The 13758-nt window shown below is 38.3% G+C and overlaps 1 protein-coding gene across 4 annotated transcripts in view; it reads right to left on the bottom strand.

Moving 5' to 3' along the window:
* spock2 (SPARC (osteonectin), cwcv and kazal like domains proteoglycan 2) overlaps positions 1-7588 on the bottom strand; it is a 30869-nt gene extending 23281 nt beyond the window's left edge. For 2 of the 4 annotated variants that reach the window (XM_042011082.1, XM_042011085.1), the window contains exon 1: positions 7185-7587. In XM_042011082.1, coding sequence (XP_041867016.1) covers positions 7185-7400 — 216 coding nt within the window. In that variant the 5' untranslated portion in view covers positions 7401-7587. Of the gene's footprint in view, positions 1-7184 lie in introns of all 4 variants that reach the window. The other 2 variants (XM_042011084.1, XM_042011083.1) reach the window with 2 other exon arrangements.
* Positions 7589-13758: the final 6170 nt, after the last annotated feature.

Here is a 13758-nt window from a genome sequence, read left to right as displayed (position 1 = left end):
ACATGTCTGAAATTAATTAAAACCTCTAAACATTACCCTCATACTATACATTCACTTGTCTTCATTGGACAAGTGGCTGCAGGGCCTGAGACTCAAGCCTTCTTATTTGTATTTCTGCAGGCACACAGCAGGGCTCTGAACAAGTGTTTCAGGATTGCAGAGCAAAGGCAGAGTATCAAATGCTGAAAGGCTGGTCTGGAGAAAGGCTTATGTAAGAGAGCTTTAAGGATGGGAGTAAGCAAAAGGTGAAGCAGAGGTTTAAGGTGTTTTGGGAACATAATCGATGGGTTAAAAAAAAGGGGGCAAGGACAAGTAACAGCCGTTTCTGCTAGAAATCAGACAAACAAGATATATTAAATGATTCAGTGGAAAGAAAAGAACATACTTCTACTAATGCTTACTCCTTTATTTCCTTTACTTCTTTAGTTTTTTCCCAAGAAAAATACTTTTTTATCTAAACATGAGCTAAAACTGCAACTTGTTCTTACTCCATATCTGTTTATATTTGGCTGGGTTTGTCTTAACGCACACGGTTCCCCTTTACTGAAAAGCAGCTGAAAAGACTGCTGTTAAAAAATCTTTTAACACTGGAAACAGATGCAATGAAGTGCCAGGGAACCCTATGTTTCACAATGTGACACTAAGGGCCCCTGACAACGGGCAAGTATGTGGTCAGTTGGGAGGAAGGATGTGATTTTAAGTCTTTAATTACCCAGATTAACTACAGGAAGTCCAGTAGATTAACTGTATTTTCACTGTGTTTCACTGTAGGGAGATTTCAAACCAAATAAGAGGACAAACACTTTCTAGAGGTTAATTGCAATAACTCGACACATATTAAAAAGAACAAGCAAAATTGGACTAGATTTGACAGTTTTATTGCTAAGAGTTTTCTTAAACTTTTTTTTTGCTTTGACCTTGTTTAGCAACACTTATAGAACACACACATACACCAACAGATACAGTGATAAAAATCACACTTAGCCCACAAAATATTAGTGCACTCATGCCAGCCATGCACTCTGTCTATAAATAAAACCGACCCTTGTGCCATACTGGGCCCTGTAGGGAATGAGAAAACAGTCAGCAACTCACAGGAGAATCTGGTACAAACAGCGAGAACCTTCACACTTCACTGGAGACACCAAGCTCAACTGAAAAACAGACTTGTACAACAATGGAAAATCAATGAAGTTGCCTAGGTGAGGGCTGCAAGAAGGATGAGAATCTGCCAATGATTTGAAGCCGGAGAGTCTGTAATCGAATAGGAGTCACAAACAGAGCAGCAGCAGAACTGAAACCTGGCTCTAACTGAGGAAAAGGCAAACTGGCTCTCATATCTGCTTTACAAGTTTATTCACACAATTGAATAATTCATACGTAGTTACTGACATTGCAAAACAAAACAAAACAAAACTTATACTTAAATACAGATCCAAAAACAAATTAAGCTTTTGTGTAAGCTTTATATGCTTTGTCTCCTGTCAGAATGAATGAGTTGCAGCTCTTATCTGTTTTGTCATCACTGCTTTGACCCAATGATGTTTGTTGCTTATGGTCTATGACCTGATCACTGCCTGAACCGTATATTTGAGAATACACTGTTGCTTTGTCATTTTGTCATTCAGACTATCTTTGGTACAGCTCTCATCCTTCTCCACCTTGTCCTGGTTGTCAAAGGCATCTCAGTCTTTATCAGCCATCTGATTACAGCTCCACCTTCATACGCTTCTAGCCTTCCTACCTGCATACTGGGACCTGATCTGTCATGATTCCTAATTAGATTCTGCCTTCACTTTTCTTGTACATTTTAATGCCATGAATTATACAACTTCCTATGAATAAAAAATATGTTATTTTTGACAAGCATGTGAGCCGGTGACATTTTGAGTGCTACAGTTTGATGATAAAGCAGATAAACACACTTCTGTATTGCGCTTGTATTTTTTGTTTTGCAAAGGAAGGATTAGGTCTGTAAAATCTTTAATCGAGTGTTGTTAATACAGCTCCACACACAGTTGCTGTACTTTTAGACAGTTGTGATATAACAATAAATCAGATGCCTCCCTATGTCTGAGGCTGGTTCTTTCCTTGGGATCCTCTAAGCTACAGCCACCTTTTCAAACAAGCATTTCAGCTGCAAGCACTCAGTGTAGCCCATATTTTTCTGAGTCTGATTACAGCTAACACCTTCCCAGCAAGCCCTCTCTCAGAGGCTTAAACAACTGGATTTATCCTGTTATTTTCGGCCACTTCTACTTTTTCTCCCCAGCGCTAATCAAATTCTTGTGTATCAGCTACTGTACTGACAGGACCTGATCTCCCACTGGCTGCGATTCAGTCTGGTTCAAACCCAACAGCGTTTATTGAATAGACAACGACTGCTATTTACATTTTCATTAAGCCTGCCTTTAAGTCTAGTTTTGTATCTTTCTCATTAACTCAAATCATGCTGATACAGCATTCAAACTACTTACTACTTTTGTTTTTTATAAGAACTATGCATCCACATGGTGTTGTTTGTTTTCTGAAGAAAGCACTGCTGGTATGCAGGAACCCGGATGAAACTAAAGCCATTTTTATGGAAGTGAAATGCTTGTGGGCACTGATTCCTAACATCTAACATCAAGCAAAAAAAAAAAAAAAAAAAGAAAGAAAAAAAAAGTACTTTTGTGCAAGTTATTCATCTTGTTATGATTACATAAAAACAGTATTTTTCCCCCCAAATATCTACACATTCTGTTATTTCTGGCTATGATTTGACACCATTTAGTCTGCCACAGGTTTCCATTGTAAAGAGGTGGTGTATGATTTTGAGACTAACATTTTATCAACAAAACATATGCTGTTTTATGACACTCAGCAACCTTCACTAATATGAAGAATTTTGGATGTAAACATTTCTAATGACTGAAATTCCTCACTCTTCTTCTCCCCGACATCTGTACCCTTCAGCTGGCACTGTTCCTGGAAGCAGCTGTAGCCAGGCAAGCATGAAAGTCTATTTCTTTTTGTCTTTTGCTCAATTACAGCCCACCTATGCTTCTGAAAGCCTGCCAGGACTCCCCACAGAGCTCTAGTAGCCCATCCAAGCCCTGAGCAACCAGACGACCCATACCAGAACAGTTGGAGTTGATTAAGATGCGGTCCATCTGTCTTGCAACAGAACTCTAGATGTTTGTAGCCACAAAAAGATTCTGAAGAATGACTCATGCTCATGCAAAGCATGACTAGATTGACTAATGAATTTCGGATAAACTGTTATCATTAGTTGCAGCATTAATGCATCTGTGGAAGTCTATTTGAACATCAGGGAGCATGGGCTTGCTGAGCCAGACTAAGCTGAGGACTAGTGGTGATAATTTACTGTTTGTCTGGATGGTCTTTAATGGAGTATTTGGCTCCAGTGCCACAGATGCCATTATCTATAATTATTTCTTTTATATCCCTTGGTGTTATAATAAAAGACAGAGCTAGAGCCACAAGCAGAAAAGGTTCTAATTTTGCTGGGCTGAAGCCAATAAAAGTGAACAAAAGACAAGAAATAGAGGTAAACCTCGTGTCAAAATGTTATCTAAATTAAGCTAATGTGGAAAGAAAAAAACACAGCATCACATCAGTATAAGAACTGTCAGGATCTAAAACAACTGCTTCCATCATTCTACATATTTTATCCACTGACATCAACAAGAGATCTGATGTTTTTGTACGGGCGCAGAGTGTTTTCTGTTCATTAAAAATGAAGTGAATGGAGAGCAGGTGCAGGCAGGATTGGCACTGGATGGTGCAGAGCTGCCTGACTGTCGATGCATGCATACTTAAGATAAGGGTTTACCAAGCACAAACAGTGCAGCATGGGAGGAGGAATCACCCGATAAGCGCGGAACTCTCACTTTATGCTGGCATGCGTGACGCATAGAAACAATAAAGACAATTGTGTTGGTATTTGCTAATGAGCATCCATACTGTGTGCGCAATATGTGTACTGTGGTACACACATATTGTGTTTTTATCTCAATAAACACAATAATAAACCAGACCAGTTGGGTCATCATTACACTAATGGCTTTAGAAGCTTAGCAAGAAAAAAGCTGGTTAATTTCTGGAAAGAAATAGACATTACTTTGACCTGTGACTTAATTAAGTCTCTTTATTATTCATTATAAAATGTTAAATAGTATTTTGGGCAATTCATTCCTTCTCACATTCTGAAATCAACATTAAAGCATTATATCATTTTAAATAATAACAAAATTTTGATTAATAATGATGCTTTAGTGACATTTTCAAGGAAACATTGACACCATGATGATAAATAATAAACAGAGCAAACCAAAGGGAAAATAGAGTTTTGTGTTTCTGGAGATTACCTTATCTTTATTAAATATACTCAAGTATATACAGGCACAGAAGAAAATCCCCATTACTCTGTGATACATGCAGGACATAAAAAAATAACAAAATAAACAAAACAAAGATGCACAAATTATGCATGCAATGGTTTTAGCTTCAGATCTATCATGCTAGAAAAGAGCAGAATAGATGTCACTTGTTGTTGCAATTGTTATACAAGCTAAAAGTGCCATCAAGAATGTTATTATTTGGGTAAAAGTAATAAATCTGCATTCAGTTCCCATGACGGTTTTTCCTGTTCCCCAGTTTATCTTTTTTTTTCCATGGATTTGCTGCATTAGTGGAATGAAATGTTGAGTGCACCTGTCAGATTAAAGGATTGAAGGTATCCCATTCTATTATTTGTTGACTGTTACTCTTTAATCTAATCGCCTTTTCTTCCTGTGAAATAGAATTGAATTGAACTGAAGTGTGGGAGCTGATTTTACTGGAAAGGAAATAGACTCTTATCCTGATTCTGCTTTTGCATTCTGCTGAAAAATAAATATGAAATATTTACTGTGTACTCACTGCAGCTTACAGTTTGTGGTGTGTATTTATTTATGCGAACATTTGCATGTATGTATGTATCGCTCATGTTGTGCAGCTTTGATTATTGCTTTTCAGAGAAGGATTAATAATATTCAACATGAAACTCTCAGAGGACTGTGCAAGTCAACATCAATTTATGTACTCTGAATAAATAAAACTGTGTCATTAGTCATAATTTATCCATCAACTGGATAATTCCTGGAGACTGAAATTCTCATTTTTTTGTTCTTATTTTGAGCTCAAAGGCCAACATGAAGCACAGCCAATTAAATGTTTATTCAATGTAATCTTAAGCAACTCTCACAAAAACAAGTTGTATTTTAGTTTACAGTTTTAATGATGTGGAAAAACCTAAAAGGTGCTTCCACTTTCCACCCTGAAGTGGGAATGTGAGGGGATATAGTCATCAAACTCCCAGTGAAACATTCTCCATCTCAACACCACAACACAGAGACTGCTGTTGCTACGGCAGCAAGCTGAAATCAAAGCAGTTTCTATTGCCAATTCCCTCAGGAGGTTTAGTGGTTCACTTCTCTGATGTTTTTCTTGTCATCTTCATCATCACCAGAGAAGCCACCACTCTTTAATACACTCAGCAACAGCCCTGACAAAATCCCATTTAGACATGACCAGTCATAGACTTGACAACATCTGTATGCATCTATACACGCACAAGACAATCACTCTCGAGAGTATTGATGATGAAAGTGATAACTGCAGGTGTCATTTGTGCTGCACAGCAGCTTTGATGTGAAATTGAGGAAATTGGGAAAGCAATGCAGGTGACATACTAAAAGGCAAACCCTTGAGGAAAGTGTATCTTGGGATGTGTTACATATTCCAGTAGTGTTTGTGCTTTTTTAATTTAATCTTGGAAGGAGATTTTTTTCCCCCCCTGCAGGAAACCACGATGGGCTGAATTCGGAAGGTCATTGCTGCTTATACAAACATTTTAGATCAAAGCCGTTCAAATACAAAGCAGCATCCAGTGAATTATAATCCTGCAGTAATTCTGACTTAATCTTTCCATGCCTACAATTTCATTACTTCCCTAAATACAGTTCCAGAGGTCATACTGAACTCTTTAAGTAATCACAATCAAACTAATCCATGCCCAGGAGGAGTGGCTGCCAATTTTCACACGCGTTCCCATTTTCTGCATGGACGTCAGTGATCTGAGTTTTAAGGGAGTGTAGGAATGAGGATCAAGATTGACATCACATTCTCCCTGGGAAGGTTACTATTCAGAAAGGCTCATCCTTTCCTCCTAATGAGATATGCTGTTGTTTCGCTACAGATGCTCAACTGCCCAAGCTGTCATGTGCTGCAATAACCTCACAGGATCAATTAAAACTCAATTAACAGGACTCATATGGAACTTCATCCAACTACACTATACTGTCTGAACCCTGTTGGGATCATTAATAATCACTTCACAGAGCTGGAGGCAGAACTGTGTCCATACATTCACAGACAAAGCAATATATCACCAGACATACACTGCAGGCTTTAATCAATCCAAGCTACCCAGCTCAGTCTGTTATATAGGTGCATATGCACAGCAATCAATCAATGCCTGTCTGTCCTAAGTGTTTAATTCTCTTGTTTGTGAAATCTCTTGAGACACTTCCAAGGTAAGTCAGATTAAGGGGCAGTGTGATGGATTATAGTGTGCTGCTGTGCAAATGGGACTCAGACGTTGTTTATAATCAGTAAAGGGTTAAAAACTGGGAGGATTGGTGATCTATGTGTAAATGCAGCTTTAATTTTAGTAGCATTCCTGAACTTGCTCGTCTCATCGAAGTATTCTTCTTTGATTATGGATACCCTGATTTTTTAAAGAAGAAGTTGTAGAAAAAAATCCCCAAAACAATTCCCTAATAAAGCTAAGTAGGCTACCTATGTTGTTCTTATTAGAAATAAACAAATGGGAATTAAGCTGATTAAATGTAATGGCTACTTGCAGGTGACACTTAAAAAACAAACAAAAAAATCTCTCATATATTTTCCCACTTCCATTAGATTTTAGATGTCTTAATTACATTTACAAACCCAAAAAAGACATACACACTATTATCATAATTTCGAACATCTTGTAATTTTAAAACACGTTGTTTGTGCGTGTTTCTATGCTCGAACCACAGCACCAAGTTTGTATGGCTCATTGTATAAAGATGGCAGTGCATGTTTCCCCAACAGCGCATCCTTACAGCCACCGCATTCTCTCAGTCAACACTTACATCTCTGAAGCGATTCCAGTGCTTGATCTTGCGGCTGTACTGTGAAATGGTGGACAGCCACTGCTCGTCTTCCATGAAATTCCCCGTTTTTGCAGCCTCTTTAACGCTCTTCCCGTCCGTCTGTAGGGTAGAGCCCGCGAGCATCACCAGCGGGACGAAAAGGCACACGATATCCGAAATTTCCACCATGGTAGCAGACGAAAACACCTCGCGCATACACCGTGTGTCTGCTCTCCTCTTCTGGGAAGCGGCGGATGCTGAGGCTGGATTGAAACTGCCACCTGATTAGCCTATAGGATGCTCTTCCTGCAGGGAGGGAGAGGGAGGGGGAGGTTTGATTGAAATATTGAGAGTTATTCTGGCGGACGCTACTGTTGGACACCTTTGGCAGTGTCCCTGTGAATAAACCTCAGATTTATAGGCATTTTCTGTACTGCTTAAAAGCGGCAAGATCAAGTCTCACGTGACTCATTTAATCAGTCCTTCTCTTTGGCTTGTTGAGGCGGGACAGTTGGGCAGGCTGAAGAAAGACTTCGAAATTCAATGGGAGTCAAGGATTGGGCAGCTTGTGAAAAAACACCATGACATTCTTGAATGGTGGAAACCAAAGTGAGTTATGAACCAAGCAGGGCTCCATGGATGCAGACCAAGGAAATGCTTATATAAAAAAATGCAAGGCAGGTTTATTTGTATAGCACAAGACAAAAAGCATTACAGCAGCGTGCAGGAAGCAATAAATAAGTATATTAAAACAAACTTTAAAATAAATAAAAGAAATTTGATAAAAAAAAAAAAAAAAAAAAAAATAGAAAAAAACCCTCAAATAAACTAGATAAAATGCAAGAAATAAAGTTCAAGGCATTAAAAGCAAACTTTTAAGTGATTATCCACATTTTTTTCTGGACAAGAGTAGAGCTCATTGAAAATAAATGTATAGGGAAAATAATAACTAAAAAAAAACAAAAAAAAAACAAAAACAAAAAACAAAACAAAGTACCAAAGTAAAACATAGATGAGCTTCTTTCATGCTGCATGCCTGCCTCTGGATCTATGTATATATATGCATATATATATATATATATATATATATATATATATATATATATATATATATATATATCCTACTAAAACATTTAAATTTCCCCCATGGGTCAAATAAAATATAAAGTAACATTCATTTCATGTTTTATGAAAAATATTTTGACACAAAACTGATTTATTGCATTTATTTCTGAAGATATTTCAAGTCTTGTCAGGTAATCATAATTCAGGATTCAGATGCCCCAAAATGGGAACATGAACTGAAATAATAAGTTTCAAGCCATCACTTTATAATTTAAAACTGATTCCTTAGTAAAATTGCTTTAAGGTGGAATGATCATTTGACAGCTCAGTGGATGGAGATGGTGCAGTTGTCATGGTGATGAATCTGTGATCAAGGTTTTTTTTTTTTTTTTTGGATTCCATCTGACTTGTTAATTAAGATAGATGCAAATAATATTTTAACATTTGTTTTGAGGCTCTTGGCGAATGTCAGTTTCTCTTAAATGAGATAGAGAACCGGCAATTTAATATTTATTTATTTACTTAACCCTCTTGTTTTAAATCGTAATTCAGTCAGCCAATCAATCAATCATTCAATCAGGCTCAACTTGGAAAAATTTTTAGTGATTGAGAGAGACTAAATAATTTCCTCAAGTACAATTTTCAGGTATTGGAACTTCAGCCAATTGATTTTTTAGTTTTTTAATTTGTATGTGTGATTCTATGCTGCACCACACTTTATTTCAGGGGCTGATTTTGTAAATTGGTTTACACAGCATTAGTTAGTTATTTTGCAGAATAATACAATAAATATTCCATCCATCCATCCATCCATCCATCCATCCATCCATCCATCCATCCATCCATCCATCCATTCTCCTGTGCTTATCAGAGGTCGGGTCGTGGGGCAGCTGCCCAAGCAGTGAATAGCTGAGGGCTTCACTTTTTGGCTTAGCTCCTTCTTCACCAGGACAGATCGCTGCAGAGTCTGCATCACTGTCAACAGCGCACCAATTCGCCTGTAAACCTCCCTCTCCATCGATCCCTTACTCGTGAACAAGACCCCCCCAAAAAACTTTGAATTTGGAAGCTTTGGTGCCCATGGGCAAGATTATGGTTTGCATTACTTTTTTAGTAACGGTTTTATTTTTCCCCGTCGTTACAACACTGTTACCGTTACTCACAACAAAATGCAACACGTTACCATAATTCAACACACTGAAGTTGTCTTCATCTTGCCGGGGGCTTATGGGGAGAAACAATCCAATAATGATGGGGTTATTTATAATAATGATAATGACTGATTAAGGAAGAGTAAAATCTCATGGCAGAGTCAGTATGCACAGCCGAATGTGCACACAGCTGCACACAAACAACCAAGACCTACATGCAGATGTCCAAAATATCATTGTCTGCATTTACCTGTCAGTTTTTCCCAGGTTCATAGCCAAAAATGCTGTGATTAAAATAAAACCCTCAGGAAAGAAAAAAGTTAAACATTTAAATGTCCTGATGAAGACATTCAATGAGATTGCTCTAAACATTCTTAAAGCTCAGATCTCAGATAAAGTGTTTACACAAAGAAAACGTACAGAGAATACTGGATCTATTTTAAGCCATGATTCAGAAATTACTACAATGATGGTAGAGCTTGTTCAGTTCCCATGATGGGCATGAGGCGTAACACCGGAGCAGGAGAAATACTCCGACTGCTCCTCACTGGGGCAAGAGTGTATCCATCTTCAGGTCCCTGGGAGAATTTTTAAAAACTCTCATTTTTGTCTGATTTACTGTTGAGCTGGTTGACATGTTCCAACGTGCGCACTCTGTGTGCTGACAGTGTGATAACATGCATGTGCATGCACGTGTCTATATGTGTGTGTGGCATCAAGGCTGTGGACACAGAAAGCAACTATGGCATGTAAATCATATAATTAGACAAAAATATCAAATTATATATATAAGGGCCAAGTGTAAACTAGGGGAAACAAGACTTTAAAATACTTCTTTTGTGATATGGCACTCTATAGAATGCAAGATGAAAATAAATTAACTTTACCTTGTAGTGGTGATGGTGGGTCTCCTTACAACGGTTGGGAAACACTGCCGGTGTTCTGTCAGTTTAAAATAACAACTGCACCTAACCCTAACCCGCATGTGCGTTAACGTAATGTATGCTACTCTGATGAGTATGCTAAACTGATAGAACACCCGGTCCATTATCAGATTTATATTGTCTGAATGTGTGGTGATGTCACTTCCTGTCATTTTCCAAACATTATGTGTTTGTTGAACATGGCAGAGCCCACAGTTAGTGTTAGCTGCTAAGGTGAGAGGTAATAAGCTGCTAAATAGTTGACAGGTAAATGTAATCTCTGAGTCCCCAGAAACTGCTCCCTCATTGGAAGACGTGTCGTGGGATCTTCGAATTCTTCCTTCCACTGATCCATGTCCTGAGTCAAGGTCAGCAGCATCCCATTCCCACTGTATACAATGTTGATGGTGAACTGCTTCCCCCTCTTGAGCTGTGATGGTGGATCACAGTCTCCTCAAAGCCATCCGGAAGTTGTTCTCCATGGCCTCTCTGAACTCCTTCCATGCCCGAGTTTTTGCCTCAGCGACAGCCACATTCTGCTTAGCTTGCAGATACCTGTCACCTTCTTCAGGAGTCCCTCATGCCAAAAAGGCCTGATAGGACTACTCTTATAGTTACCGGTGTCCACCAATGAACTTGGGGATTACTGCCATGACAGGTACTGCTCTGCCAGAGGTGGAAGAAGCCCCTTCTGAGAGGGGACTCCACCAGATATTCCCAGCAGACCCTTACAATACAGTTGGGGTCTCCCAGGCCTGACCAGAATTCTCCTCCACCATCTGAACCAACTCTCCGCCAGGTAACGATCAGTTGACATCTCCACTCCTTTCTTCACTTGAGTGTCCAAGACGTGGTTACAAGGCCAATGATGTGACTATAATGTTGATCATTGAACTGTGGCCTAGAGTGTCCTGGTGCCAAGTGCACATGCCTGAGTAAGGTGTTTGTTGCAGAGTCCACAGAAAAAACGCTCTCCAGCACTCTGTCTAAGGACTCCTAAAGACTTGCTTACAGCAAATGAATATAAACACCATTTAATAGTAAAAGATAAAAAAAAAATTAAAGATTAAAATCAGATGGTACAGAAATAAAATAAATAAATTCAGCTGCCATAAGCACAGCCAAATAAAACTTTCAGCCTATTCTTAAGCATTAACCACACTAGACGCTAGTTTCACATCTTATGGCAGACTGTTCCAGACTTTAGAACTGAAACGCAGCCTCACCATGCTTAGCCCTGACTCTGGAAACCACCAGGAGATGACACGGAGCCTGAGCTGGTTCATTGTTTCAGGCTGAAACTGCTGGGCCACATGGGCTCATCTCTGGCTCCAGAGGGGGGCCCCAGTGCAAGGGAAACTTTACTCCAATACTGTTTTTCATCATGGTGGTCTACCAGGCTGCATATTAACTAAATTAAATAGATTTCATAATATTACATGTAAATAAAACTTTCCAATATGTTTTAAAGTAACACCAACCTGAGCTGTGAAAGCATCACTGGACATAATCCCAAATTATATGATTATTACATGCCTGATTATTAAATGAGTCTTTCTGCTTAATGTTGCAGCCTACAGTTTAAAACTAACTTGTAATTTCCTGAACAAGCTATATATTGAAAAAGATTTTATGACTTTGTTTTGTATATATATGATCAAAAAGCTCAGGCAGAACTTGTGATGATGACTGTTTGGCCATTCACACTTGGCCCGCTTTAATGTCTGTTTAAATATCATGTGCCATATACAGACAAAATGCTATTAATTATGTGCTACTCCTGCAGCTAGATGCTTTATGGTTACAGGAATAAAAGAGGATAAAAGAGATTAATAAAGGCCTCTGTGACACTGTCCTTGCAGAATCATTTAATAATTCACATAGAACTTCAGGGCTGCTGTATTTGCTTTGGAGGAATAATGCCAAAGCACTCAGTTGCATTCAGTTGCCCATTTTGATTAAAGTAGTTCCATCCCTGTCTGAAATAAGGATAACCTGACAAAACTGTGCGTTTGCCATCATTCAAACACCATTCACCAATTAAATAAACCTGGCTAAAATTAAATGTTAAGATCTCATGAAGGTGGGTAAGTGAGATTAACAGTGGTGTTTTGCTACTGATTTGTTGGCTGCATTTATCAAGATAAAACACAATGTGGGTCCTAATAACTTCATTTAGATCTTTGTTTTGCATTCAGATGTGTTCTTGTTTTCTAATACTGCTGTGAGGAATTTTCACCTGGTAACAACACTGTGTCTGCCTGCATCACTGCTGTGTCTTACCCTGCTGCACTCTCAGCCCTAGAGACATGCTGAATGACAGCTTATAATTGAAATGCTGGATTAACTGATGCCATCTTTATTTGATCCTTAGAGAAGTGCCTTTGAGCCTGTGTTAATAAGGGCAAACACAAGATCAGGCATCATCTAATCTCTTGGCTGAACACAATCAAGTTCACAAAAAAAAAAAAAAAAGATAGATAGCTAGATAGATAGATAGATAGATAGATAGATAGATAGATAGATAGATAGATAGATAGATAGATAGATAGATAGATAGATAGATAGATAGATAGATAGATAGATAGACAGAAAGTTGCTCAAACTGAATGAGTACACATGTGTCCAACATGGGAAAAATATGATTAAATCAGTGTCTGAAAGCAACTGAGCATGCTTTAATCTACACATAGTGAAGCATATATAAAAACGATACACATTAAGGTTGAAAATAAAATATTAATATGTTCAAAGAGTAAATGTGCTGCAGCTTGGAACTCTACTGCACTCCCTTTATACTTCCTTTATATAAACCACTGCTAAGTGTGGTCACACTGACCCATTTTAAAACTGCACCTCTGCAGCTGCTGTAGTTTGCCTGCTTTGCTCCCAGAAACATTAATCAAACCAAGAGTGGTGAGTCAAATAAAGCAAAAACGGTCATGTGATTAACTAATGCATTCTTGAAAGGCAACCATGAAATTGCTCCATTGAGATTGGAGCCCTAATCCAGAAAGATGTTATGTGATCGTCACAGAAGAAGAGGGGCAAGGGACGGAGGACATGACAGACCAATAACATTCATATCATTCACTGAAGACAGGTTTGAGAGAAATAGCTGAGTAATCCTAGGGTCACTGAGCTGTCGGAGGTTTCAGGTAATTGTATTATGAGAGAAATGTGAATACAATGTGATTGATGTTTCCTGGGCTGGCTGGAATGATATCAAGGTGGAGGCATACAAGGATCAAAGTATGCTCAATTTCAAAACCTTTTGCATCATATCACCAATAAGAAAAAATATAATCACTTAAATATATTTAAGGAAAGTTTGTTGTACCTTTACCCTTGGCATTTCCTTGTAATACCACTTTCTACTTCTATTTTGCTTTATTTTAAATATAAATCTTGGACTCAGTTTTCTCCATATTTATC

The sequence above is a fragment of the Melanotaenia boesemani genome, chromosome 16 (assembly GCF_017639745.1).
Source record: "Melanotaenia boesemani isolate fMelBoe1 chromosome 16, fMelBoe1.pri, whole genome shotgun sequence".
NCBI lineage: Eukaryota > Metazoa > Chordata > Actinopteri > Atheriniformes > Melanotaeniidae > Melanotaenia > Melanotaenia boesemani.
The sequence above is the reverse complement of the archived record's forward strand: the minus strand, read 5'-3'. Positions and strand labels throughout refer to the sequence as shown.